Genomic DNA, 26,624 nt, shown 5'->3' on the forward strand with positions numbered 1-26,624 from the left:
AGACAGCCCCACCCCTGACAATCACATTTGCTCCATCTCACCATGTGGATGCCAAACAGGAAGTGGCCAAACAGGAAGTGAGTGAGTGCTAATGAGTGCTGAGTGCTAATGTACACAAGTGCCATCTAGTGGATAAACATTATGGAATGGAATCTTTGACAGCAGATACAATACTATTCTATGTAAACGTAGTGTTGTTTTGTTGTTTGTTGTGCTTTGTTGTTCAGAAAATGCAGTGATTCACAACTATTTTCCATCTGTCTTATTCTTTTATTGGGAACAACTGCATCATGTAGCTAATTATAGTGAAATCAATATCCATGGAATTTTAAAAAATGTCCAATTAACTTAGTCGTAATGTGACATTAGACCGTCACTCAACTTGATATTGTCAGTTGGTGTAAAGGCCAAAATATCTACCAAATTATGACCTAAAATGTTGATTGTTTCTATACACACAAGTCGGTAAAGCATATAATGTTAACACTTAGTGTGTGTAAATGAAAAGCAAACATATACAAAGCTACAGTATATATAACGGTACAGACAGGGAAATAAATACAAATAAAATAATATACAATTGATCAGAAGGGACACGGTTCCAACGTCTACAAAAAAATAGGAGAAAAAAAAAGAGGGGGAGCAAAGCCACAGAACACCATGAAAATAGGGAGTTAATTATGTTAGCTTTGTAGAAGCCAACATTCTGATTTCTGTTATAAGCTTATTTAGGGCCCGAGCACTGAATGGTGCGAAGCCCTATTGTTTTTGCTCAGGTTTATTTTTTTTATTTATTTTATTCTATTTTATTTAGTTATTTATTTATTTTTGCACACATTGGCCAATTGGGGTCCCTTAACATGCTCGAAAACTCTAGAAATTTGGCACACACGTCAGAGTCGGGCAACGCTAGGCTCGGGCAAAGGCTGGAATACTGGCATGGCGGGGGGCTCTGTAGCGCCCCCTGTAATGCAAAAACAAACATTTGTGCACAGATCGGGCAATTATGTACACACATAATAATAATAATAATAAACCCGAGCAAAAACAATAGGGCTTCGCACCATCGGTGCTCGGGCCCTAAAAAAACAATATTTAGTAGACCTCCCTTTAGCAGAAATAACAGCCTTTAGACGCTTCATATAGCATGTAATGAGTGTCTGGATTCTGCATGAATGCAATAGCCTGCTTCAAATCACCCCTCAGATGTTCAATGATATTCAGGTCTGGCGACTGGGATGGCCGTTCCAGAACATTGTACTTGTTCCTCTGCATAAATGCTTCAGTAGATTTTGTTGTCCTGTTGAAATATCTGGCCCCGGCGTAACTTCGACTTTGTGACACTCAAGAATCTGCTGATATTGAGTGAAATCCATGCGACCCTCAACTTTAACCAGATTCCCAGTACCAGCACTGGCCACACAGCCCCACAACATGATGGAACCACGACCAAATTTTACTGTGGGCTAAAAGTGTTTTTCTTGGAATGCTGTGTTCTTGGAATGCTGTGGAATGCTGAACTTACGTTTCCACTTGTAAAAAATCTTGGGGGGGGGGGTCTTATTCTTAAATATGAACATTGATTCATACTGAGGACATGTTAAACTATGAGAAACACATATCATGCCATCTCAGCATGTTTTTATGATTGAATAAAATACATTTTTACATGCCTTGCACCCCTAAAATGTCAGGCCCTGTCACAGACAAATTTGTATATGTTAGAATGGTTTCCTAATGATTTTTTTATATATAAATAGCATTTTCTTATTGGTCACATGTCCCTGATTGTATCTCACATGGTTTTGTAATCCCTATAAGAAATATAAGCAACTTTTCGGTCAACTATAGTACACAAAAATCACAGAATACCCGCCAGGCACTCATATAATTATAAAATAACTACCTTTACATAGGAGATTTTTACAAAAACATAGTAGTGGATGTATACCCCCACATTCATCTACACAGTTAAAGAGATTCATTCATCAATATTTCCTCAAATTATACATTTTTATATAATAATTTCCTGTGTGACAGGACTGATGGTGCTGTGACAGGACTGACTTTATGGATTTCGTTAATGCAGATAAAGCTATGTTTTGTGTTCTTTATTTGTTTTGATTAGCATTCTTATTTTAAATCATCATAATTTTAATGTTAATGTAATATTAGACTATGGTAAAGTTCGGCCAAGGACATAATAAGGACGTAATTCGTTAAAATTATGACTGACAACTGATGAAGTCCAAACGTCTTTTTAATTCAATAAACTAATATCATTTTATTTCAATATAAAAACGTATTTAATTTAACAATTGATTTAACAATTCATTAAAATTCCATTGAACAATAACATGGCCAGGTACAATAACAATAAACAGCTAAAATGGCACAAACACAGGCAGGAGTGAAAACAAAATTGTAACAATAAGCATATGGTAAACTTAATTTAACATTAACAATAACAATTACCAACTAGAATGGCACATTTCTAATCCTTGTGCTCCACAAGCTTTGCCCAAATGTCTTTTCGGATTTCGTGGTGACGGGTGGTTACAGGCTGAGGCGGTGGAATGAAACAGATTACATCGTCAAATATATACCAGATTATGTCTTCTCTGGTGGGCCAGAAGAATCGGTTCACTCCCACACGGTGCATGCATGTCACTTGCACCTGAACCTCATCAATGGCGGTGATGATGCCTGGGTAGATGTCTCCGTCATATTTTATGGCGCACCACTTTTGAATAACTTCTGGACCCCATTCTATTTCATCTGTTGTTGGTGCGCTTGGTGTGTTAAAGCTGAATGCCTTTGTTTTATAGCATGTGCACTGTAGAATCTTGTCTACAGTGCACATGCAGCTAACGTCCCGGTGCAACATATTCCCAGGAGATGTAGTGACAACCTGGTGTATTCGCATTGTTGATGGGACTTGGGGGATGCTGTCCGGCATGTCTTTCATTGCCCTGTCAATGGATGCTTCGCTTACATAGAATAGTTTAAGAGTGGTACCTGTGTGCACCAAGGCCTCAAACAGATCCATTGCATTATGAATATCGTGGCCATGGCTCACCAACCGATCTGCACTCCTTTTTATAACACCTCCAACCCCATCTGGCGCCCCTTTGCCGTGGCTGGCCTCGAAGAAATTCCATGTCCCAGCTTGGAATCCCTTTTTGTGAAAGAGAAAGGTGAAGAGGTAGAAGTTCCCCTTCTGGCGGTATTGTGTGCAAGGTCCATCGCTGAGGAAATGGACCACTGTGACAGCAGGGAAGAGGTCCTTGACATAGGACAGAATGGGGCTTAGATGTTCCCAAATGGCTGGGGGCCCCTTCAGTCGTGGTGGTGAGATGGTGCTGAAGCAAACTGGCTCAGCGTCTGGTCCTACATATAAAACTCCAGTGTGCAGCGTTGCTTGCTCATGGGATGCACCAAAGTGCACTGCCTGGATCTCAGGGATGTGACAGGGCCTGACGGTCGGCCATTTTAAACCGCCATTAATCAGCCTGCCAGCATGCTAGCATAAAAACTGTTAACATGCAAGCAAGAGCTTTCATTAACCGTTTAGACATGTTTTGGAATTAAAACATTTTCATTAATTTCTGGGATGTTTTACCGTGACAGGGCCTGACCCTTTAGCTCGTCCTTCTAAAAAAAAAAACATACAAAAACAAGCTTAAAATCATACAATTAAACGACAGAACTCACTCTTGACCAGTGTCAGCTTCTCCTCAGTCAAATGATGTCACTTCCTCTGAGTCATACCCTTAAAGGCTTATCGCACACATTTTATGTAGACGTGACAGGACTGACCGAAAACATGGGGACAGTTGTAAAACAGTATTTATTTGCAGAATTCATGTATAATTTAATGTTTTTAATTAATTAATGTGATTGATAACAACTTAAACTTTTTAATGATGGAGTTTTTTTTTCATAACAAAGGTTTTTTGCATAACAAAACTATGAAAGCTGCAGCTTCAATTCGGCTGAGGACAAATACAAGGACAGGATTTGTAATTTTAAAAAGTGTTTTTAATAAAGAAAAAACATCTGAAAACCTAATGAATGACATATTCCTTTACAGAACAATTCACAGAAATCAACCATTAGTCAGTTTTAGACATTTTTGGATAAAATACTTTTAATTCCCTGTAAACAATTCAAGGACAGATAATGTACGTTTCTGGTAGAATGTCCCACATAAACGTGGTGATTTTTTCACTTGTTTCCTGCGTACGCCCCCCCCTCCTCTTGTGCGCATGCGCGGCTGCTCTATAGCGTAATAGTGTAATAGGTGTGTAAACACTATTCCGAAGGAGGAAAGTGAGTTTGTTTTCACGTCGCGCTTTGCGTTCTTACTTATTTGTAAGGTTTTGCAGTTTTATTTAGTTGTAATTATTCAGATACAAACAAACTCTCTGGTTCTCATCTGTGCAGCTTTAAGATGGCCAGCAGTAAGGAGTTCACCAGTGACCAGTGCACCAGTGACCTGTTCACTCCAGCTTTCGTGGTGGACTTGGATATTGTGAGCAGAAACTCCAACACAATGCTGGAGCGGTTCCTGCAGCTCGGAGTGCAGCTCAGACCGCACATGAAAACACACAAGACCCTGTGAGTCTGATCAACAATAAGGAGCAGTGATTCCATACTGTAGATAATGTTCTTCTCTCTCTTACAGCCAGGAACTTTTAACTCTAACAACAGAAAAGGAACCTAATCCTTTTATTCTACAACCTCTTCTTCTAAACCCTGATTTTAGATCCAAGCTGTTCAGGTCAAGTGATTAGACAAACAGGATGATGTGTATCTAAGCAATAAGCCATAAATATTTGTAAACCTCTTCGACTCCATACAGAACCACTTGCACAGATCCCTGACCCTGGAGTACTCTCCCATGCACATTTTAATATTTTGTGACATTATAGTATTGAATTGTCCACAGAAATAGTTCTGCTTGAATATAATGATGTGTTTCTGTTTCCTGTCTCTGGGTCTCAGTGAATGTGCGGACATCATGACCAGGGGCTCACGAAGGTGCATCGTGGTTTCCACCCTGGCCGAGGCATTCTTCTATGCGGATGGTGGTTATGATGATATCCTCTACGCATATCCTGTAACCTCTGACAAAGTAAAGCGCTGTGCAGAGTTATCAGAGAGGCTTTCTTTATTCCATGTACTGGTGGACAACAGCTTGTCCCTGCAAGAGCTGAAGGCAAGTCCACTGAAGCAGGGCAAAGTCTGGCATGTATGGATGAAACTGGACTGTGACAATGGAAGAGGTAAGATATACAGTGTGTAGGTTACTTTTGGCTGACGTTGATGCCAGTTCCCGGTCCAAATTCTTCTAAGATATGACGTGTAATACGGGAAAAAAAACACCCTACAGACCGGTTCTAATTTTGGATGTAAACAAAGATGGAAAGCTAGTACTGTATGTACCAGGCAGGTTTTAGAGGGATTGTAACATAGGCTAGTTGATATCGATTTTAGTTGAAGTATTGTAGTGCTGCTATAAACACAATACCCACCTTGTCTGTGTTTTAGAAATGTTAGGGAGAGTTAAATTATTTAGATTAATTGTCGAGGGTCAGGTAGTGAAACAGCAGCTGCGAGAAAAGCGGCATCATATAAAAACAAGGTTAACAAATTTGCAGTTGATGCTGTTGTGTGTGTTGAACCGTTTGCTTTAACTTTGTGTTTTAAAGCGGTTTATAAAACAGCTTAAAGCTGTGCTGTGACTGAATAGTGGTAATAAAAGGCTGATAAATTGAGATAACATGGAGCATGGTACTGTTGCATGGAAATGAGTGCAACAGTCAACACAGTAGTGACTCGGTCCTGGATACACTATTATCATAAGGAAGATCTTTATGTCACGACTTAACAAGCAGAATGTGGCCTTGTTTATCCCTTTACCAAAGTTGTGCGTAAATGTTTGAAAGTCGAACCAAAATAAAACATTTCTGTGAGAAGTTTCAAAAAGGCTTTTCTTTTTACTCGAGTGCGTATGTTGATCACCTGTAATGTTCTCGACACAGCTTGTGCTGAACAAGGTGGTGGACTGGATGTCAGAAAATATTCTGGACGGTACTCTTAGTCTTTGACTGATATGAAAGTGCAGTATTATGCAAATGATGTGGTTAATAATAATGTATAATAATAATTGTGTGTAAATAAATGTACAAACGATTTCATATGCACCTTGATAAATGAGGCTCATTGTTTCCTGTATGAAAAATATACTTAGTGATGTAATTCAAAACTTTAAACTTAACCCATTGTTAAATAACTGGTTACTCAGTCAGTGGAGTTAAGTGCATTGGATGGTAATTATTTTTATTATATTTTATTATTATCGTAAATTATTTTTATTCTAATTGTTATTGCTGCCTTTGCTAACAAGGTGCTATTGTGTTGCCATTTTATATCCTCTTACATATACAGCGGGTGTTCTTCACTCCGATCCCGCTGCTCTGGAGTTAGCCAAGGAAATTTCAGAGACCGACGGGGTGGAGCTTATAGGAATTTACGCCCACTGTGGAAACACCTATGGCTGTAAGGGGGAGGTGCAAATTAAGGCTGTTGCCCAAGAAACAACGACTATCGTGTTGCAGTTTGTGGAGAAGTAGGTTTACCATGACATGCTAGATGTACCATAGATGTAAAAGCTAGATGATGATAATAATAATGTATAATACTTTTTATCTCCTGACGTTCTTTACAGGCTAAAAGCCGCAGGAATCCATGATGTGAAATCTAGTATTGGCTCCACTCCTTCATGTAGCCATCCAGTCCCAGACATGGCTATGTTAAGTGAGGTTCATCCTGGAAATTATGTGTTTTATGGTCAGTCGGCTGCAATGTAATTTATCTCTTGTACATTTGGGTTTAAAAGCGGTTACAAGAGTTCCTTGTGTATATTTTGTGCATAATAGATGTGCAGCAATCACTCATCGGCTCCTGTCGGCTTGAGGACATTGCAGTGCGGGTGTTGACGAGGGTCATAGGTCATTATCCACATAGGAACCAGCTCCTGGTGGACTGCGGCTGGACCGCCTTGAGTCAGGATGGTGGAGGTCGCTTGCCAACAGGCTACGCAATCATCGAGAGCCACCCAGAGCTTAAGTAAGAAATACTTTGCTGAGCCTTTGGTCTAATGTTAATAATTGCTGTATCAGGAACCTGTTGTAAGATTTAAAGAAAGCAAAAACTACAAAGAACAGTCACTTTAAATGGTCTTGGTTTCTCATTCAGAAGGTAACATGACCCAGAGAACATGAGGAAACATAAAACAGTGTTTAAATGATAACGCAACACCTTACACAAAGGATACCCAACTTGTGCAGTGTGAACTCAAGTGGTTCAGGCTCTTGGTTGTTGCTCAGTGGATCCGGGTTCAAGCCCCAGCACTACCAAGCTGCTAATGCTACCCCGTACAAGGCGTTTAACCTTCTCCACTCTAGGAGCACTGTATCATGGCTGACACTGTGCTCTGAACACAACTTCCAATGTAATGTATATGTGACAATAATAAAGGCTTCGTCTTAATAACTGACACTTCTGATACAAGCTCAGAGAATTGCCATTTCAAAAATTTCGTTCCCGATCCTGCCACACCGATTAAGTTAGGACTCCATTAGAAAAACATCCATTCTTAATAAAGGACGTGTGGAAATCCTAGTCTGCATATATCAGTGTATCAGTATGCGCTGATAATGTCTGTGTTGGGATTTTATTTGTTTGGCAGATTGGTGTCAATGACACAGGAACATGGCAGAGTGGAGCCTGTGTCTGGAAAACTGGACTTCAGTAAGTTCCCTCTCGGCTCCATGCTGTCCCTCATGCCTTACCATGTGAGTCACTACTGCCTTATAATTACATTCACCACTGCTTTTCATTTCATCTGTCACTTTTAACCAGTGCAGGTTAAGTACATGAGCCCTGTTGAGTAAAGTCAATAAATACCGTTTAAATGTCCGTGTACAATACTGACTGTGTGCTTCATATAATCTGTCATGTAAATAGTTCATTAACGTGACATAAAGGTTTTTTTGTTGAACAAAATGCAGCAAAATGAACAAAGAACATGAAACGATGAATCGTGCTTTTACATTGCATCTCATTTTGATTATTTCTACCAAAGTATTTTTCTGTTACTGGTATATTTCACAAGTAACTGTAGGTGCATTTAAATTTTATTCAGGAGTGAACATGAGAGAACACACAAAAGCAGTTCTTGGATCTGTATAGTTTAGGGGTCTAGAATTTAATCCCAATCGAGTTCACAGCCCCAGCTAGCACCAAGACCCTACATGGAGGTGATATATTAACTTAAATCTATAAGCACAAATAAATGTAGTGTGAATTAAGAAAAAAAGATCCTTGTGAATGAATGAAATCTGACAATAAGTACTGATAGTCCGTTAACTCGACTCCACAATTAACGTGCTGCTTGATATTGACTTTAAAATAAAGGCTTCAATTTATAACCAGAAAAAAAGCCTCACATTAAATATTTGAACAAAATTTACATACAAATTCAATTCAATTAAAGTTTACAATTTTTACCAGTCTGCACTGAGCACATGGATGTAAAACTAAAAACAACCCATTGCAGTTTCTTTTGCTGTTTTTTTTTTACTGCAGTCAATTGACCTTCTGGTTTTCTATCTGTCTGATATTTTAGATGTCATAGAATGCATTGTGTGTGTGTGTGTGTGTGTGTGTGTGTGTGTGTGTGTGTGTGTGTGTGTGTGTGTGTGTGTGTGTGTGTGTGTGTGAGAGAGAGAGAAAGCAATGAAAGACGATGAACATATTAGTCTACACAGACTGTGTGAAACATTATTCAAGTGTGACTCAGTTTTAAACAATGCATGTTCGGGGAAAAAGAAGTGTAAATAAAACCAGATATTTCATATATAAAGAAAAGATTTTTAGTGAAATACTGCCCTCAGCTGTAGGTTGATGTTATAGCATTATTATAAAAATGACTTCATTGCAGTCTAACTGTTAAAACTATGCAAAGAATCATAAGTGTGAATGATTATAATTTGGCAATGCGTGAAATATTTATACCAGAAAGCTTAAATGTGCTCTGAACAATGTACATCGTATTCACATGGAGAACCTGTATAAAAAATATGTCTCCTGTAAAATGATTCTGAGGAATCAGGAGGTTACACATGCAATCACATCTGAGCTCCTAGGATTGGGTGTTGGACCAATGCAGTGATTTTCTTCAGAGTTTGTAGTGGTCGAGACGTCGCTTCATGTCTGTGGTCTTGTGCTTTATTAAATATGAAATTATTATTCTAATTTCTCATTAATTAGAATGACCAGGCAGCCTGGATGTTCTCCGTTCTGTCCCAGAACCTCAGCCACAATATGTAGCCTTGTGGATTTAGGTATAAGTCTTTGTCAGCTTGAGACACCAACGAGATCAATGAATAATTAATCACATTCTTAGCACTTCTGGACCTTCAGGTCACAGACTTGTTATAGTATTAAGTACACATAAGAGGCTGATGCATTGTGGGAGAGTCACATCCTGTGCCTTACTTGCTGCTATCTCCTTTATGCTGCAAGTCTGGTTCAGGTTCAGAACATTTACATGCATCTCTATTCTAAAATGTGCACATTATATAATAAGACACTAATGCATTACTGTGATTTACAGGCTTGTGCTACAGCTATGATGCATCCGGTCTACACTGTCCATTCCAAAGGAAAGGTTGTAGGTACTTGGACACCCACACGTGGATGGTAGCCTCAAGAAGAAAAGAAGAAACCCAACACAGCAAGACTTTTATTAGGAGAACTTATTACTCATCCCTGCTATTAAAATAGGGAGGAATTGTTTAATAAATGTGTTCTGAACTTTATTAATAATTGAGGTCTAATAATGAAACTAATCACGTTCATTAATAAAATCAACTTTCTATATCACCTATGAGATGGTATAAGGCACATGAGATTGGTAGTATTTCTTTGTATTTGAAATAAAAGAATCAAAACATTGAGTTCAGTTTACCTTTGTGAGATTTTTTTCTACACTTTATTATAATTTATTGTATCACCAAACGTGTGTGGACACTTGACCATCACGTACACGTGCAGTTGTTTCCACAGTTAGCAACAAATTGTACAGAATGTCTTTATATGCAGTAGCTTTACAGTTTCCCTTCACTGGAACTAAGAGACATAAACCCTGTCCCATCATGACGATGTCCCTGTGCACAAAGCACAGAGCTCCATGAAGACACGGTGTGTTAATGTCGGAGTAGAAGAAGTTATCCTACATTTTCTTTCTTCAATAGCTATAAGTGATATCAGGGTGGAGAAGGCAGACTCAGGTCACTTGACCCTCAGCTAGATGTGAGCTTACCGCATCGCATTTTGCTAGCAGTATGAGGTCATTCTGCTTCATTTACTGTGCACTTTGCTCAAATTCAGTGCTTTATCTTTAAAGGTTTATCTAAGTTATCTTATCAACTGTGTGTTTGCAATTATATATAATGTAAAATGAAAGATTGAGGGCATTTTGATCTTTCAGTAAAATGAGCAGGAATGTGCAACCGTACAGAATATTTAAGGAAAATAAATAATAAATTATTATTTAAAATAATTGTTTAATCGTTTATTATGAAGTCCACAGACTTCATGTTGCATTGCGCAAAATAAGGAACTCATCATGAGTACGATTGTGAAGAAGAATCTACTGATTATAGACATTTAAAGAAAAACTAAAATGAAAATATTCATAGAAATGTATCTGGAGTAAGATTATAAGAACAAACTACTTTGATTAAACACTTGTGGGAAAATGTGCACTTTATTATGTGAATAATGTGATTGCTGAGATGTCCTGGGGATCCTCCCTGGAACATGTGAACATGATGGTGAGTTAAGACTGTCTGATCTTTCTTGCCCTGTAAACTCACCATCATGTTCACATCCTCCCTAGAACATGTGAACATGATGGTGAGTTAAGACTGTCTGATCTTTCTTGCCCTGTAAACTCACCATTTGTTCTTTGCTGCTCTCTTTGTCAGTTTGTCTTAATAAATTAGATATAAAAAATTAATAAATTGTTATTATTATTATTAATAATAATAATAATAATATATTGATAGATAAATAAATAAAAATAAAATACATTTGGAACCTTGGACAGAAGATGAGTAAAAAAAAAATAAACCATATACTCTTATGGAGGTAGAATAACATGTAATCTATCTAATGACACTAATGTATATAATTTATGGTAATTTAGCCTTAATTATTTAAATAACAAGCAGACGTGTTATTTTAGTAAATGCTCTCTTGTAAAAGCATTTTTTTTTATTATTATTAATAATAACAAGGTTGGTCCCAGTATCCCAGTTCTATTGTATTTTATTCTGTTGTGAACTTTCTGATCTGACATAAAGCTTCGACTGAATCGACACATCCAGTGTGAACATCCTCGAATCGACTCTGCAAAGTGGATCTGACTAAAACCGGGATTAGTGTGTGAAAGCCTGGAGCACGAGCACCTCATCGGGATTGATACCTAGGCGCGGGAGAGACCTGTCCAATCAAGTCGTGTCAACTTCTCTGCTGACCAATAACAGCGCAGTGTGTACCGAGCCTATGTAACGGGAGTCACTTCACTGAATCGATTCTTTCGAGCAAACGACCTATGTGGTTTGTTCACTCGGAGTGAGCATCCATAAACATTGTGCTACTTACAATCCAAGCCCTTACAGTAAACCACACTGACCTCATAATAGTGAATTTAGATTGAAATAAAAATAAAATAAAAAACATTGAAAATAGTTAGGGCTTTGGAATCGATTCTTTCAGACTCATTAAAGATTCGGTTCCTTCAGGAGTCGAGCGTTAGTGGTCAGCTGAGAAGCTGCAAAGGAGATGAGAGAGGTTTAGATAGACAGTCAACACGAGATGGTTGTGATGTCCTGACACTGATGCGCTCGCAGGAGTAAAGGTGCTTACTATAAGTACTGTTATGCGTGAGTGTGCGTGTGTGCGTCCTCGTTTGCGTGTGTGCGTGTGCGGGTATCTGCGTGAAGACGCTCCGGAGCGGCTGCGCACTGCAAACTGGGCCGCACACGGAGACCTCCTCAAACCTGCCCTCTTCATACGCGCTTCCCTGCAGCATCACACCGGTATGTACACATCATACACCATGTACTCGTGTGGTGTGCATCCTGGGAAACATGACGTGATGACGTGCACAAGTAACATTAGAAATAACGACCATTAGAAATAAACAGCATCTCTGGTTGTTCCTATTTAGGGCGCATGACGTGAACGCATTAACGATCATGATTACGCAGAGACCTGTAGCGTGAACATCACACGCCGCTGAGATTAAAGAAAGTCTTTAACTCATATCTGTAGCTTTGCACTGACGTGACTACAGTGAGTACAGTGACACGTGAAGCTGCAGGGGTCTGAGACACCCTCTGAGATGGGCACAGTGCGCCCTAGAGATAAAAGGCACATCAACGTGGCTTCATTTATGTTTCAACCTTAGTGTGAGAACACAATGTCCTGTCCCACTCCGCTGCTCCACACGTGTCCTGATTGTCTATTAGTTCTTCTGATAGTGTACACAAGGAGCTTCCTACCTAAACAACTGCATCAGCACCAAGGACTTTACTGTCCATAGTGCAGTACAGACCATGTTAGGGCAGAGTGAACACACGCTGGATAACAGGACTGAGCCATTACCAGCACTTTGTTGTCTGATTTAAAGCAGTGTAACACAACGTTTGTGAAAATACTCATACATCTGTTTAATAGCCTGTGTTTTTTGTTGTATTTTAACAGTACAGTAAAATATGTGTGTGTGTGTGTGTTTTTGTGTGTGTGTGTGTGTGTGTGTGTGTGTGTGTGTGTGTGTGTGTGTGTGTGTGTGTGTGTGTGAATGGTGGGGATGTGGTAGCTCAGTGCTTAAGGTGTTCGACTACTGATCAGAAGGTCATTGGTTCGAATCCCAGGTCCATGAAGTTGCCACTGCAGGGTCCCTGAGCAAGGCCCTTAACCCTCAATTGCTCAGGTGTATAAACTGAAATAAAAATGTAATTCACTCTGGATAAGAGTGTCTGTTAAATGCTGTAAATGTACTACACAACACAGAGCATGTCTGTTGCTACTGTTGTCAATAACAGCATATTGATTTGTGGATCTCTCTACAATTCACTCTTTTATCCGTCTCTTCCCACCGAATGTCTAGCGATTTAGCGATGTCTATTTTAGGCCTCGTGTTAAGTCCCCCTTTAAGGGACTGTATACACTTAATTATCTGGCACAGTATCTTGTAAGCTTCTTATCAAGTTGGAGAGGTTACACAGCAGGAACTTCAGCCTATTAGAAAAAGTGTTTTTCTGTTTTCCTACCTCAGTTTTGTCCTCAGCACTGAGCTTCTCAATGTAGTGTTATTCATGTGTAGATTTGTAAAAAGAATTTTGGAATTAGTTTCAATATTTTTTCAGCCCAAATGCAATTGACTGTAAGATGAACACATGCATGTCCTGTATGTTCACTGGATTCCCAAGGTTAAGCTTTATGCCCTATAATCCAAATTACATGTCCAAGTAATCACATGCTTGTGATTACTTAAGAACGTCCCTTAATTGTTTCACTGTCCATCGGTGTAAATTTAGGCTGCAGGTAAACTTGCTTTAAAAAAACTCAGATATTGTATTGATCAATTGTGTCACATAAACGGTAAAGCTAAGCATGTTAGTGCTGACTCATATTTAGAAGGAGAAAGTACATGGGTTTTTGGTTGGTTAAATAAATACCATTTAAAATTGCAATTTAATATGATTATCCACATTCAGGACAAAATCTCAGGGGCACGGTGTGTGTGTGTGTGTGTGTGTGTGTGTGTGTGTGTGTGTGTGTGTGTGTGTGTGTGTGTGTGTGTGTGTGTGTGTGTGTGTGTGTGTGTGTGTGTGAATGAGTGAATGAGAGTGTGTGTGTGTGAATGAGTGAATGAGAGTGTGTGTGTGTGTGTGTGTGTGTGTGTGTGTGTGTGTGTGTGTGTGTGTGTGTGTGTGTGTGTGTGTGAATGAGTGCATGAGAGTGTGTGTGTGCCCAGTGATGGGTTGGCACTCCGTCCAGGGTGTATCCTGCCTCGTTGCCCGTTGACGCCTGAGATAGGCACAGGCTCCCCGTGACCCGAGTAGTTCTGATAAGCAGTAGAAAATGAATGAATGAATGTCTTCTTTTATTCAGCAACTCATCTATTGGCTTTGCATTTGAGACCAGTGGAGCCGGAGCTAATAAAACAAGATAAAATAATAAAAACTACAGCTAATCTATAGATTGTCTGTAGTGTGTGAATAGGTGTGTGAGTGTGTGTGCAGTCTTGTACACTACACAACCTGTGCCCAGAGCCTACTGGTATAGACTCCAGGTTCCCCAGGTGACCCAGAAAGATAAATGGTGTAGAAAATGGATGGATGGATGGATGGATGGATAGATAGATAGATAACACCAAATAAATGTCATCACTTAAACAGGCTAGATCTCAAACTTATTCCCAAACATAAAATAGACTATCTGGAAATGCATGTCGTCTGTGTAAATATGACCGCTTCATTGTGAATATGCATTGAGTAAAACCTGTACTGACATACTTCATTCTAAAGCATTTTAACTTCTACTTCTTGCTAAACACACAGTTTTATAGTCTGAAATAGGCCCTTAAGGATATTTCAAGACAGCTCCGAAGCCTTTAAGAACTTAATGGTAGTCTAGGGGACTAAGAAGACAAACAGTCTCAAACAACTGCTGCTGCTGCTGCTTTAATGGTGCCATCAGGTATTGAACAGAAATTAATTTATAACTGAATATTGCCAATGAACAACCATTGCCCAGGTGGACTGGGAACAGAAATGGGAATGGATGCAGCACTGTAATATTTATGTAGGCCCTTATATTCTTTTCCAAAATAACATAAAATTAAAAGTACCTGCTTTTACATTTTTAACAAAACAGCAAACATCTGGTGAAACCAATTATTAGGCTCATTATGAATTGCAATCAGTTCCTATAAATAAGCATTGACCTGCTTGATGTTTATCAGTTTTGATGGTTATATATATAGAACTCTGGTTGTCTGACTGAGTGGAGGACTGCTAGGGCAGGGTTCCTTTGGATGTAGTAGAGCTTTCTGATTTGCTCGTTCCTTGCTGAGACGCACCTATGTAGCCTTTAAAATCTCCAGCTCCACCTCCTGCTATGTCACACATGTCCTCTTTCCCGTTCTTGCCTCCTGCAGCTGAGGAAGTGGATTCATAACAAAAATGTTTCGATCTAGAAATCCCAAACCTGCCCAGTCCTGAAGAATTTTGTCCAATCTCCCACATCTGCAGTTATTAGCTTCATTTGAACCTGATCACTATATTTTCTAATGAATCTAGTAAGGCTAAGAAACTAAGAACCCTGGACTGCCTGCTGCACATAAGATGGAAGTAGAGTGATTTTTGAAATCGTTAACATGTCCTCAGCATCATGTGACCGAACTGAACTTCCAGAACTGGTTTGCTTTGAGCCCCTCCTTACATGGAGCTGTTTTACAGTTCAGACAGTATCCATCTGACATCAGTGGGGACATCAAGGGAGTGTTCTATACATTATTTTCCTCCTGCCTGAAGACTGAGCTCTACAGCAACACACCCTCTGAGTTGTGACTCTCACAGAACAAAACTAGCTGAGATACAGTAGTAGATGACCCTTTTCTTGCAGTGTATGTTAGACATCCTTCACTACTAAGTGCACTCTGTCTGATATGGAGAACACATACTGTGTGTTAGCTACATTATTATACATTATATCTCATATATTGAACTGAGGGACAAGAGGCTAGGATAACGTACAGTACTACTCCTGAATCCTGTAATGCATTAATAGATTTGCTGGGAACTAGAACTTCAAGATCCTTCCAAAAATAACCTTTCCTAGGAGCTACTCAGATACTTTAGTTATGCCTCAGAGCATGCCTTTGTGGGGGAAGTCATGGCCTAATGGATAGAGAGTTTGACGCCTAACCCTTAGGTTGTGGGTGTGGGTCTCGGGCCGGCAATACCACGACTGAGGTGCCCTTGAGCAAGGCACAAACCCCCCAACTGCTCCCCGGGCGCCGCAGCATAAATGGTTGCCCACTGCTCCGGGTGTGTGTTCACTGCTATGTGTGTGTGTGTGTGTGTGTGTGTGTGTGTGTGTGTTCACTGCTGTGTGTGTGCACTTTGGATGGGTTAAATGCAGAGAACGAATTCTGAGTACCGTACTTTGCCGTATGTCACGTCACTCACTTTTTTATGAAGGTTTTAGTCACCCAGTTGGGTAGATATGTTGCTTCTGTAATTTACTCTGATTAAACTTTTGTTCCTATCAGAGGCCTATCAGAGATGAAGTTTGAGCAGCATTGCTTTCTGATCTTTTTTCTCAGATAGTTTGAGCGGCACTCGCTAGATCGGCAGACGTTGTGATGAAGAATCAGAGCATGCTCACCCTTCCTTTACACAACTAAAACGTGAGTGAGGGAGTGAGTAAGGAATCTTCAGTGCTTCAGAATCTCTCTCCCTTTAATATCGTCTGAGTTCCTTGCTCTAGGGGTGATTTTTCTGTGAGTAACACTCTGTGTTTTATTTCTGTTTGCACCAGGCCATGCTATGTCTAGAGCGTGGGGTGGTGGAGGAATGGCTCTCAGAATTCAAGGTGAGACGAGAGAGAGCCTGGTGCTTTTGAATGTCGTTCCCATGCCACAGGAGTTTTCTCTAGGTTCTCCAGTTTTCTCCAACAGTCCAAAGAAAATATGTTGTAGATTGATTGGCATCTGTAATTTGTCCAAAATGTGTGAATGAGTTTGTGAGTGTGTGTGCGATTGTGCCTATCCTGTCCAGGGTATATCCGGCCTTTTGCCCTGTGTCTCCTGGGATAGGCTTTGGGTTCCCTGTGACCCAGTAGGATAAGCGATATAGAGAATGAATGGATGGATGGATGGATCTATTGAAACACAGCCAGTTGAGCAGCCTCTTTGTAGCTGTTGCCATCTCTACTCCAATAATGCATTCTTTTAAAATCACTTAGATATTTTGCTCTTGCGTTTTGGATCCTGATCGGCATGGTTTCCTTATTCGATTCCTTTTTCTTCCATAGACAATACCTGATGATCTCATCCCTGGCTATACTTGCTGCCTGCGCCTGAAGAAAGGACTTGTGCCTGCGCTATATGCTGTAATACAGGAGCAACCTAGCAGTGAGGTAAAGCTTCCTGTTTGAGGTCTGTCGCATAAAAAAAGTCTAACTTTCAACAATACTGAAACATGCAACGATACAAATCAAACTAAATAACTAACCAATTTAAGTAAAAGGCTTATATTGCATGTTAAATGTAATGTAATATTTTGTCATGGCATGAAGAACAGAAATGGGGACTCGAGTCATGTGACTTGACTCGAGTCAGACATGAGTCTCATATTTGAGACTTGCTTGACAAATATAAAAAAAAGACTCGACTTGACTTTGACTTGACATTCATGACTTGAGACTTGACTCGGACTCGAGGTAAATGACTCAGAGATGGGGACTCCACTTGACTCGAGTCAGACTTAAGTCGCAAATTTGAGACGAGACTCGCTTGACAAATATTAAAAAAAAAGACTCGACTTTGACTTGACATTCATGACTTACTTGTGACTTGCACATGTGACTTACTCCCACCTCTGATGAAGAATATTGAAGAATAAAAGTGAACACATCCTGGTTTCTTGGTATTCTAATTTGGTAGGAAGCTAGTGAACTGTTCTGTGTTCTTTAATAATCAGTTTGCAGTTTATCCACTTTTATAATAATCCTCTTTAATAATAATCCAATTTTTTTTATAATAATCCACTTTTATAATGTAGTTCTTTAATAATCAGCTTGCAGTTTTCCACTTTTATGCAACACATAAAAATCCTTCCTCTGATGAATTTTAAATACATAGATCTGATAGATTCAGATAGACCATAGCTCTGAACGGATAATGTTTTCCTCTTTGTGTTTGTTATGCTGTTCCTTTGTGATGCAGTAAAATAGGCAGTTGGCTGGGTCACATATCTGGTAGCTGTCGTATGATAGGCTAGACCGACCTGGTGAATGGGAATTGGCTAAGACTTAATCAGGAAGAAAATCGTGAGAAAATAAATGTGCTTGACTAATAAACTGTCCACAGCTTTTGGCTCCAGTGTGCCACCAGCTGTTTGAACTGTACCGGAGCACCGAGGTGGGACTACGCCGCTTCACGTTGCAGTTTCTCCCGGAGCTGATCTGGGTGTACCTGCACCACACCGCCAGCAGGGAGCGTCACCGCAACGGCTGTGTAGAGGCTCTGTTGCTGGGAATTTATAACCTCGTAAGCCAGATAATGTCTGTGAAAGGCTCAAAACGATGCACACTTTCTTCTGACTTCTCATCTTCTATATTTGTAGGAGATTGTGGACAGTAAAGGAAACAGCAAGCTTTTGTCCTTCACCATACCTTCTCTCTCTAAACCGTCCATATACCATGAGGTAAGTAATCACGTCAACGTGTGGTGAAGATGTGAAGTAAAAAAAATCGCTTTAATATTAAAAAGGATGAGCTCTGCAAGTGAAGATGTGAATACATCACAGAATTAATACGAATTAAATAAAATTTTATTTAAATTTAAATAAAGCAAATATATCGAAGATGAAAGAAATATGAGTTCACATTAGGTTAAAACCACCACATGATTATGAGCTCTTAACCCAGGCTCTTAACCCAGCTCTTAACCCTGATTTGGTTATTGTGCTCATGACATAATTAGCCTCCTATATACTTTATATTCAAGTATTTTGTCACATGTCTAAAAATTAAAATGGGAACTCAATTTTAAAGTCAGTGTCTCATGTAATGGTGTAAAAAAGACGATCAGTAAGACTGTAGTTTCTTTCGCCTTTAATTTCTCACTGCAGTATGGATTTCAGTTCAAACACACAGATGGGGGGAAGTCGTGGCCTAATGGTTAGAGAGTAAATGGCTGCCCACTGCTCCGGGTGTGTGTTCACTGCTGTGTGTGTGTGTGCACTTTGGATGGGTTAAATGCAGAGAACAAATTCTGAGTCTGGGTCACCGTACTTAGCCGTACTGTATGTCACATCACTTTCACGTCATTTTCAGATTCCCTCTTGTTGTTTATATTATATAGTTTGTGCTGTGTGTGTGTGTGTTGTAGCCGTCCAGTCTGGGCTCCATGGCACTGACAGAGGGAGCTCTTAGCCAGCATGACCTGATCAGAGTGGTCTACAGTGGCCTGTTGCCCCAGAGAGAGACCTTTACATCTCAAAACAGGTATCATGTTGAACTTTTTCTTTTTCCATTTAATTCAAACTGTGCTGGGTGAAAAAAATCAGTCTGGCTTTTCAATTTTCCAGAATTGTCTTAAAATGACACTTTTCCGGAGTTTCATTTTAAACATGTACTCCTCTTATAAAGAGCCTCTTTTTCAGACCAACTTTCCATATTTTCTGCACACCTTTTTACTGCATGTCTTTTTAAATGAATTTGGCTCTTGAAGGTTGCTTGTTTTTTTTTCCACTGCTTTAACAGTGAAATCAGTACTCACAACCTTTTGGTGAAAGAAATTCACAAATCATAACTACTTTGCTTTTTGCTGGGATGATGATTAAGGATGAAATCTTGATGAGTTTTTCTCAAATTCTAGACCACTTTGGCATTTGCCTATTTTTCGCCAGTGGACTTTTCAATCCTCCATCACTAGGCCTATCTGTCCATCTATCCATCCTTCTGAGTCTCTCTTAAGCACGATATATCGAGCTCATGCTTGAGGACTTGTATAGGATGATTATTTAAACTGATTTGATTTTGTTATTTTGTCATTATTTTGTATTCAATATTTTCCTTCTGATTTGAATTATGCACTAAATTTATTTGAGGCGTACAAATTAGTAAAAGAAAGGACGACCCTTTAAGGAGGTTCAGGCTTTTTATTCCTCCAGAATGTGGGTATGCATCTTTTTCCATTCATTCATATGATACTCGTAGATCAGGAAGCTTTTAGAAACTGCTACATGTCTCCTCTAATCATACTGGGCATATTTATTATAATACGGATGAAATATAATATAATATTATTTATTGTAATACAGATAAACTTAAAATGATAAATGAGCAATTTTTTTCTGATATATTTTTGTTTAATTGACATTGTGTCTGTGCTAATGCAGGTTTGAGGTGCTGTCTTTCCTCATGCTCTGCTACAACTCTGCTGTGGTCTACATGCCAGCGTCGTCCTATCAGTCAGTCTGCAGAATGAGCTCGCGGTAATACTGTCCACCCTCCTGATCGGCTTTTATTATTTATTTATCATCGTCCTGTCTCACTCTCTCTCACTGCCAGTGAAGGGCTTGACATGGAAGAAGTTAATGGACTATCGATTCTGTTTAATGAGCAAAGGCCAGAGTTACTTTAAATATGCATAAATAAGCAAGACCTTAAAGATTCTCCGCATGAACAAATAATCAATGAATTCCTAAGTCAGAATATTGAGTCTTAGTCTTTAGGGAGTGCATTCACTTGCTAGACTCTCCTTTCTCTTGGACATTACACCTTCTTTTTGGTTTTGCTTCGTTTGCTCAGATTGTGTGTATGTGGCTACCCACGTCAGCAGCAGAAGTTGTGGAGAGAATCGTGCAACCGTGTGCGTCTGGATCCGGAGTTAATGGTGCAGATGCTGACTGCAGTTTATCATGCCATGTGAGTTCAATAAGCTGTTCTGTAAGTCTTTTGGTATTGTTCATTTCACGTCATTTAATATGAAGAAAAGGTGTCTATTTATTTATTTTTGTGCTCCATTTGTATAGAGCAATGCAAATCTGGTTCATTTATTTATTCAGAAACCATTTCTTATTCATCATCGCTGCTGCAGTTTGAACAGCACATAGCCTTTATCTTCATCATCATCATCATCATCATCATCATCATCACATGCACAAGAAAGGGAGCTTGGGGTGAGAGCACAAAGCCAGCTATGGTGCTGTACCCACTAAACTCACATCCTTTTGATTAATAGCTCAAAGCCTTAACCAATAAACCACAACTGCCTCGGTTTAAAGAGATGCCTGCTGCATAAGTCAAGCAGCTACAAGGACTATTAATAAACAACACTTTGTTGTCATTAGAGTGGTTAGGATTTTATTTCAGTTTAAATATGTTCAAATGCTTTTTCATGAAAGGATGATGGAACCAGGCTAGCACAGCCAATAACTGACCAAACCCATATTCATGTTCTCATATCTTCTGCTCTGAGTGACAGCGAAAGAAGTAAAAAGTTACTTAGAGAAGGTACTAATGTCAGGTACTAATGCTGTGTGCTTCATTTGTTGCAGCTACAACGGCCAATGGGAACTCGGAAGAGAAGCTTTGGAGGACATCTTGTATAGAGCACAACTAGAGCTATATGCCAAGCCTTTACTAGTAAAAACAACAACAACAACAACAACAACAAAACATCTTTTCTGGTTTTAGTAAATAATGTTATTTAAAATGATCATGGGGGCACGATGGCTTAGTGGTTAGCACGTTCGCCTCATACCTCCAGGGTTGGGGGTTTGATTCCTGCCTCTGCCTTGTGTGTGTGGAGTTTGCATGTTCTCCCTGTGCCTCGGGGGTTTCCTCCGGGTACTCCGGTTTCCTCCCCCGGTCCAAAGACATGCATGGTAGGTTGATTGGCATCTCTGGAAAATTGTCCGTAGTGTGTGAGTGTGTGAGTGAATGAGAGTGTGTGTGTGCCCTGTGATGGGTTGGCACTCCATCCAGGGTGTATCCTGCCTTGATGCCCGATGACGCCTGAGATAGGTACAGGCTCCCCGTGACCCGAGAAGTTCGGATAAGCGGTAGAAAATGAATGAATGAATGAATGAATGAATGAATGAAAATGATCATCTCATCTGAATGAGTTTGATGTGTCTGACCACATGATGGCAGTAAAATGTACATTCACAGAATAAGAACACTTTGAAAATATTTCAAAATATTATTTCTAAAGCTTATGAATATGCCCTGCTTTTAGATAGCAAATGCGATGAGATGTTCCCTGCCACCTCGACCACCGGCGGGCACACGGAATCTTCTGGAGGTTGAAGCCACACCCACAAACAAACGCGTCTCGCTGACGGCCATCACTGCTGCGTCCATCCGTAGGCTCCGATGGAAACGAGAAGGTGCACCTGCATTTACACTTAATTCGTTTGGGTGTTGCACTGATCGCTTCTCTTGTTCTATTCATTCATTTTATTCGCCTTTCTCTCGATATTGACATTTTTTCTCTGTTTCTCTGACAAAACATTTGTATTCCAAGCCTGTAATGTAGATATATATTAATGAATATTCAGTAAATTCATCTTGTTGCCTTGACAAGGGCAGTCATTTTACTGTCGTAGATCTTTCTGTTTAGTGACCGCTCACTGTCTTCATCTCAGGCTGTTTTGATTTTTCGACCTCGGCCGACTTCTATTCCTCTATTGCACCAAGTAAGTTCTCTCCACTGAAAACAACGCCCAGTCTGGTGCCCGGTGTGTGGATTAAGAGCACCATCCGCAGAACATTGAGAGGGGGTAGGCAGGGCTGATGAACATCTAAACAAGGGGCTGGTGTGGGTGCAGGTTTTTATACCAATCAAGCAGGAGCCACAGCTCATTCCACCTGTTTAATCAGCTGATCTTGACCTTTAATAAACTCTGGTATGTCGTATCTGCTCGGTTGGAATGAAAACCTGCACCCACACTGACGACCCTTTCCGAATACGATTGGACGCCCTTGATCTAAACCAATAGAAACTCCAGCTACTGAACGATCACCCTTGATAGTAGTTTAATTATATTGAATGTGTTTACAGGTGCATCCCTTAGACAGACCCCAAATCACCAAAAATCCCCCTTATGCCTATTAAATATATGCTGATGATCAAGCTATCTGAAAGTTTGTCACAAAAGAATCATAAGAAATTTGGTTCCTTCTTTGAACAAACTGACATAGCTCAATAATCAGAATCAACATCTGTCTAACAGGGATGGAGCATTGGCTTAATCATCATGCCAAACTGGAGTCAAACCGAACTTTGGCTTGAAATGCCAAATGTATTGCTGCACAATATGACTGTTAATCAGATTTGTAGAAATATGGCAATGACTTTTATCTGGCTCATAAAATCTCCAGTGGTTTTCTAACTTCATCTACCACATCTGTTGAATAATGGAGATTAAAATGTTCTGTACTGAGAAGGGAAAAACTAATTAATTACAAACATATAACATGTTGTAAGAATAATCTTTCTAGAATATTTTAGTAAAATATCCACAAAACTATTAAACTGCATCTTCCTACGGAATCTTCTAGCATGATGTGCACTAAATCAGTCATTGTTTTGCCAATCAGCGACCTCGGACACAGACTGCCAGCCTTTCCTTTTATAGGGTGCCATTTTTTGTTGCTCTTTGTTATTAGTTTTATTTCTCATTTGTCTTATGGATACGTTTTGACTTGCTTTTTCTCTCACCGAGTCATTAAATATGAAAATATGTTTTGCAACTTTCATTGAATTCTCTGTGTAATATGATATAATTTCAGTAAGTCTGTCAGTCAAAATTCATATTAGTGAATCCCATATCAGTGACATTTGGCAGACACCTAAATCCAGAGCAACTAACTTTTTTTAATCTCAATTTTTATAACTGAAGTTTAAGTCCCTTGCTCAAGTGCCCAGCAGTGGCAGTTCAGTGGACCTGGGCTTCAAACTCACAACCTTTCAATCAGTAGGCCAACACCTTAACCACTAAGATCCTAAGATTTCATGAATACTGTTCCAACTGGTGACCTCACAAGGTTAATATCATAGGGTTCATTCCAGGGATTACTTTTAATCCAGTTTAGCATGGTGATAGAGCTGGTAGCATTGCTGGATCTGTGATTTCCTTCGACCTCCCCAAACTGTTGGACTGCTAGTTGTAAATTATCACCTAGGTGTGAATGCGCCTTTCCTTTAGAAAGAGTAACGGTTAAAGAGAGTAATCATATCTTGTTGTCTGTGGTATTTACACATATAATGTATGGAGATTAAATTTTAATATAGTATTTGATAACATGTCTCTTACCTTTCTTATTCTTTGACTTGTTGCCTGTCTGCACCACAGAAGCTGATGGTATGAGCTGCGGCGAGGATTCATTTGACCCAGATGAGGGCTTTTCCTCCGGGGCATCCAGCAGTAGCCAGCCCAGCAGTATGAAGAGGGACCGGGTGGCCGGTGTGTATCTGTCCCGAGATCCAGCAGTGTGGCAGAGAGAGAGCACATCTGCTGAAACCAGAGCTGCTTTATGTAGGCATCACCGACACCATCACTCGCCTCCTCCAGCCATCACACTCTGCACTGCAGAGAACAGCAGAAGTCCCAGTCCCAGCATGGCTAGGAGGTTCCTAGACCCACATTACCTGCCCCCATTCGCTGGTCCTCCAGCCAGAACTGCTAGCACATCTTCCAGTAAATCCCTGGACTGTTCTGGCTTCAATGGCTCATCTGGGCCCACAGATAGCATGTCATTTGGGAGCCTGAGTGCAGATAGGGCTCACTGTTTGTCAGCTATCAGCCTACAGGATATGCAAAGAAGACAGGCATCAAGAAGCCAGGATCTGCTCTCGTCTGGAAGTCCATTTTCTTCTGCAAGCCCTCTGTCCAAACAGTCTCGCTCATCCAGTTTTAATATGCAGATGATATCACAAGTGTAGACAAATCTGTGTGTCTTTTTGTGAGGATGTGCGTCTGTGTGTTGTTGACTGAAATACCGTGCATGTGTCTGAGCATGTCTTTGTATGTGTTAAATGGTTCTACACTGATCTGTGAACGTATGTATGTATGTATGTATGTATGTATGTATGTATGTATGTATGTATGTATGTATGTATGTATATATGTATGAGAGAGAAAGTGTGTTTGTGTGAGTGTGTGTGTGTGTGTGTGTGTGTGTGTGTGTGAGTGTGTGTGTGAGCGAGAGAGAGAAAGATGCAAGGTGCATGTATGTGTACATATAGCAAATAACGTACAATTACACCATTATGCACTGGCAGTTTTTCCAGAAGAAATAAGGTTTTGCACTGTACTTCCCCATGTGGATATCATACAATGTGCCATAACATATGTGAAGAGGAATTCCACTTCCAAATCCTGCTGTATCTTAACAATAGTCTCAAGAACTGACAATCACATGAACTAAATGATGAGTGGCCTGACAATGCATGATCCAAAGAATCAAGTGTGTGAGACTTGAGGAGGTATAAAAGAAGCTGCTTGAATTTAATTGCTGTAAATGTTATGGACTGAGCCTGCTTGTGTTTGTCCTACTGATCCTACCAGCTGAAATGGGTGGAGAAATGTGCAATCCGTGGAAAAGCCGCATCATGTAATGAGCGATATAGATTATATTCTTTGAAGCAAGTTTATATCTCAAAATATATGTGTACATTTATGTAAATGAATATATATTGTATGATAGGAAGAGTTATATGCTGTGACAATATCTCTATATTGCTTGTACAGAGTTGAAGATTTATCTGTTCACTGGAGAATAAATACATTGTGATGATGAACGGTTCTTAAAATAATTCATTAGAGACCGAAACATCAGAATGTGGAAATAATGTGATGCTGTTGACCATGGCAACTAATAAAGTGGCAGGTGAGCGTATCTGGTAAAATATGAATAAACAAGTCAGTCACTGGGATTAGTAGCATTTAGATTTAGCTTTAAATATAAGGTCCTATGAGAGTTGCAGGCTTCTAAATCTTATCTTAAGTCTTCTGGCAACTTTAATGATGTTACTGTATTTCTACAAATATATAAAGCTGATTTTTAATTCTACTGATGTTAGTGTATTTTTTTACAAATTGTTTTAAGTCAAAAGATTTTTAGCCATTATTTGAAATATAAAAAATACCTGCATACCCAAGACTATCTATGCTGATATCGTTCAAAATATAACCCATACAGACAGGGAGAACTTTAGACTTAGTCAAAACCTCAACCTGTTTCTATTCACCTTCGTGTTCTGGTGTAGTGATTAAATTAAACACTCATCAGGACAGTACAAGGCCTTGGTGTAAAAGGATTGCTGGATTGCAGTATCATATCACATCTCTAAGCTATTATTGCTGTGAAGAGCACGTGACATTTTAGTGTCCTGTCATCATTAGAAATGAAGTTGTGAAAGGATTCCATTGTATTTGATTAAACACATTTTATAAATTGAGGAGAACCTGTTGCCAATAGCAGAAAAGCAGAAATCATCTCCATTTGTGAAGTGCTCAGTAACTCTGGATTGCACGGTCTGTCATGTGCCAGATTAGAGCTGACAGAAAAGCGTTCTTTGGTAGACTTCAAACTACGGCATCCCTACAAAGAAGCCCAAGAATTCAGTCGTTTAGCCGGCTTACTGAGGGAAATAAATCTGTCTTTGGGTTCTCTGAAGGACTTTTGGGTTCTCTGAAGGACTTTTGGGTTCTCTGGAGGGCTTTTGGGTTCTCTGA

General features: G+C 39.7%; 2 protein-coding genes across 4 annotated transcripts; both read left to right on the plus strand.

The window, feature by feature from the left end:
* Nucleotides 1-4,173: 4,173 nt before the first annotated feature.
* Nucleotides 4,174-10,028, plus strand: zgc:162816 (uncharacterized protein LOC571260 homolog). The gene is made up of 8 exons (XM_027171416.2): nucleotides 4,174-4,332; nucleotides 4,447-4,620; nucleotides 5,008-5,288; nucleotides 6,454-6,634; nucleotides 6,734-6,855; nucleotides 6,945-7,134; nucleotides 7,757-7,862; nucleotides 9,686-10,028. Exons 2-8 carry the CDS (start codon nucleotides 4,454-4,456, stop codon nucleotides 9,773-9,775), a joined length of 1,137 nt encoding a protein of 378 aa, XP_027027217.2. The 5' UTR covers nucleotides 4,174-4,332; nucleotides 4,447-4,453; the 3' UTR covers nucleotides 9,776-10,028.
* Nucleotides 10,029-11,875: 1,847 nt separating this feature from the next.
* LOC113658927 (protein FAM126B) lies at nucleotides 11,876-25,687 on the plus strand. Of its 3 annotated transcripts, XM_027171426.2 has the most exons (13): nucleotides 11,876-12,176; nucleotides 16,475-16,558; nucleotides 16,690-16,743; nucleotides 17,185-17,289; nucleotides 18,242-18,421; nucleotides 18,498-18,578; nucleotides 19,265-19,380; nucleotides 20,277-20,372; nucleotides 20,689-20,805; nucleotides 21,438-21,525; nucleotides 22,121-22,271; nucleotides 22,530-22,664; nucleotides 24,240-25,687. In XM_027171426.2, the coding sequence occupies exons 3-13, from the start codon at nucleotides 16,693-16,695 to the stop codon at nucleotides 24,827-24,829; spliced, it is 1,710 nt and encodes a 569-aa protein (XP_027027227.1). In that variant the 5' UTR covers nucleotides 11,876-12,176; nucleotides 16,475-16,558; nucleotides 16,690-16,692; the 3' UTR covers nucleotides 24,830-25,687. The 3 variants fall into 3 exon arrangements, with proteins under 3 accessions (XP_027027227.1, XP_027027225.1, XP_027027226.1); XM_027171424.2 differs by lacking the exon at nucleotides 22,530-22,664; XM_027171425.2 differs by lacking the exons at nucleotides 18,242-18,421; nucleotides 22,530-22,664.
* Nucleotides 25,688-26,624: the final 937 nt, after the last annotated feature.

Source organism: Tachysurus fulvidraco, chromosome 2 (assembly GCF_022655615.1).
Source record: "Tachysurus fulvidraco isolate hzauxx_2018 chromosome 2, HZAU_PFXX_2.0, whole genome shotgun sequence".
In the NCBI taxonomy this organism is placed as follows: domain Eukaryota; kingdom Metazoa; phylum Chordata; class Actinopteri; order Siluriformes; family Bagridae; genus Tachysurus; species Tachysurus fulvidraco.

What these genes read in the sequence shown, in the direction of transcription:
- zgc:162816 (XM_027171416.2), top strand. Translation starts at nt 4,454, where the DNA reads ATGGCCAGCAGTAAGGAGTTCACCAGTGACCAGTGCACCAGTGACCTG. An exon ending in GTGTTGCAGTTTGTGGAGAA is followed by an intron (nt 6,635 to 6,733) that starts GTAGGTTTACCA and finishes CGTTCTTTACAG; the next exon opens with GCTAAAAGCCGCAGGAATCC. An exon ending in GAGAGCCACCCAGAGCTTAA is followed by an intron (nt 7,135 to 7,756) that starts GTAAGAAATACT and finishes TTTGTTTGGCAG; the next exon opens with ATTGGTGTCAATGACACAGG.
- LOC113658927 (XM_027171426.2), top strand. Translation starts at nt 16,693, where the DNA reads ATGCTATGTCTAGAGCGTGGGGTGGTGGAGGAATGGCTCTCAGAATTC. An exon ending in AACCGTCCATATACCATGAG is followed by an intron (nt 18,579 to 19,264) that starts GTAAGTAATCAC and finishes TGTGTGTTGTAG; the next exon opens with CCGTCCAGTCTGGGCTCCAT. An exon ending in ACTGCAGTTTATCATGCCAT is followed by an intron (nt 20,806 to 21,437) that starts GTGAGTTCAATA and finishes CATTTGTTGCAG; the next exon opens with CTACAACGGCCAATGGGAAC.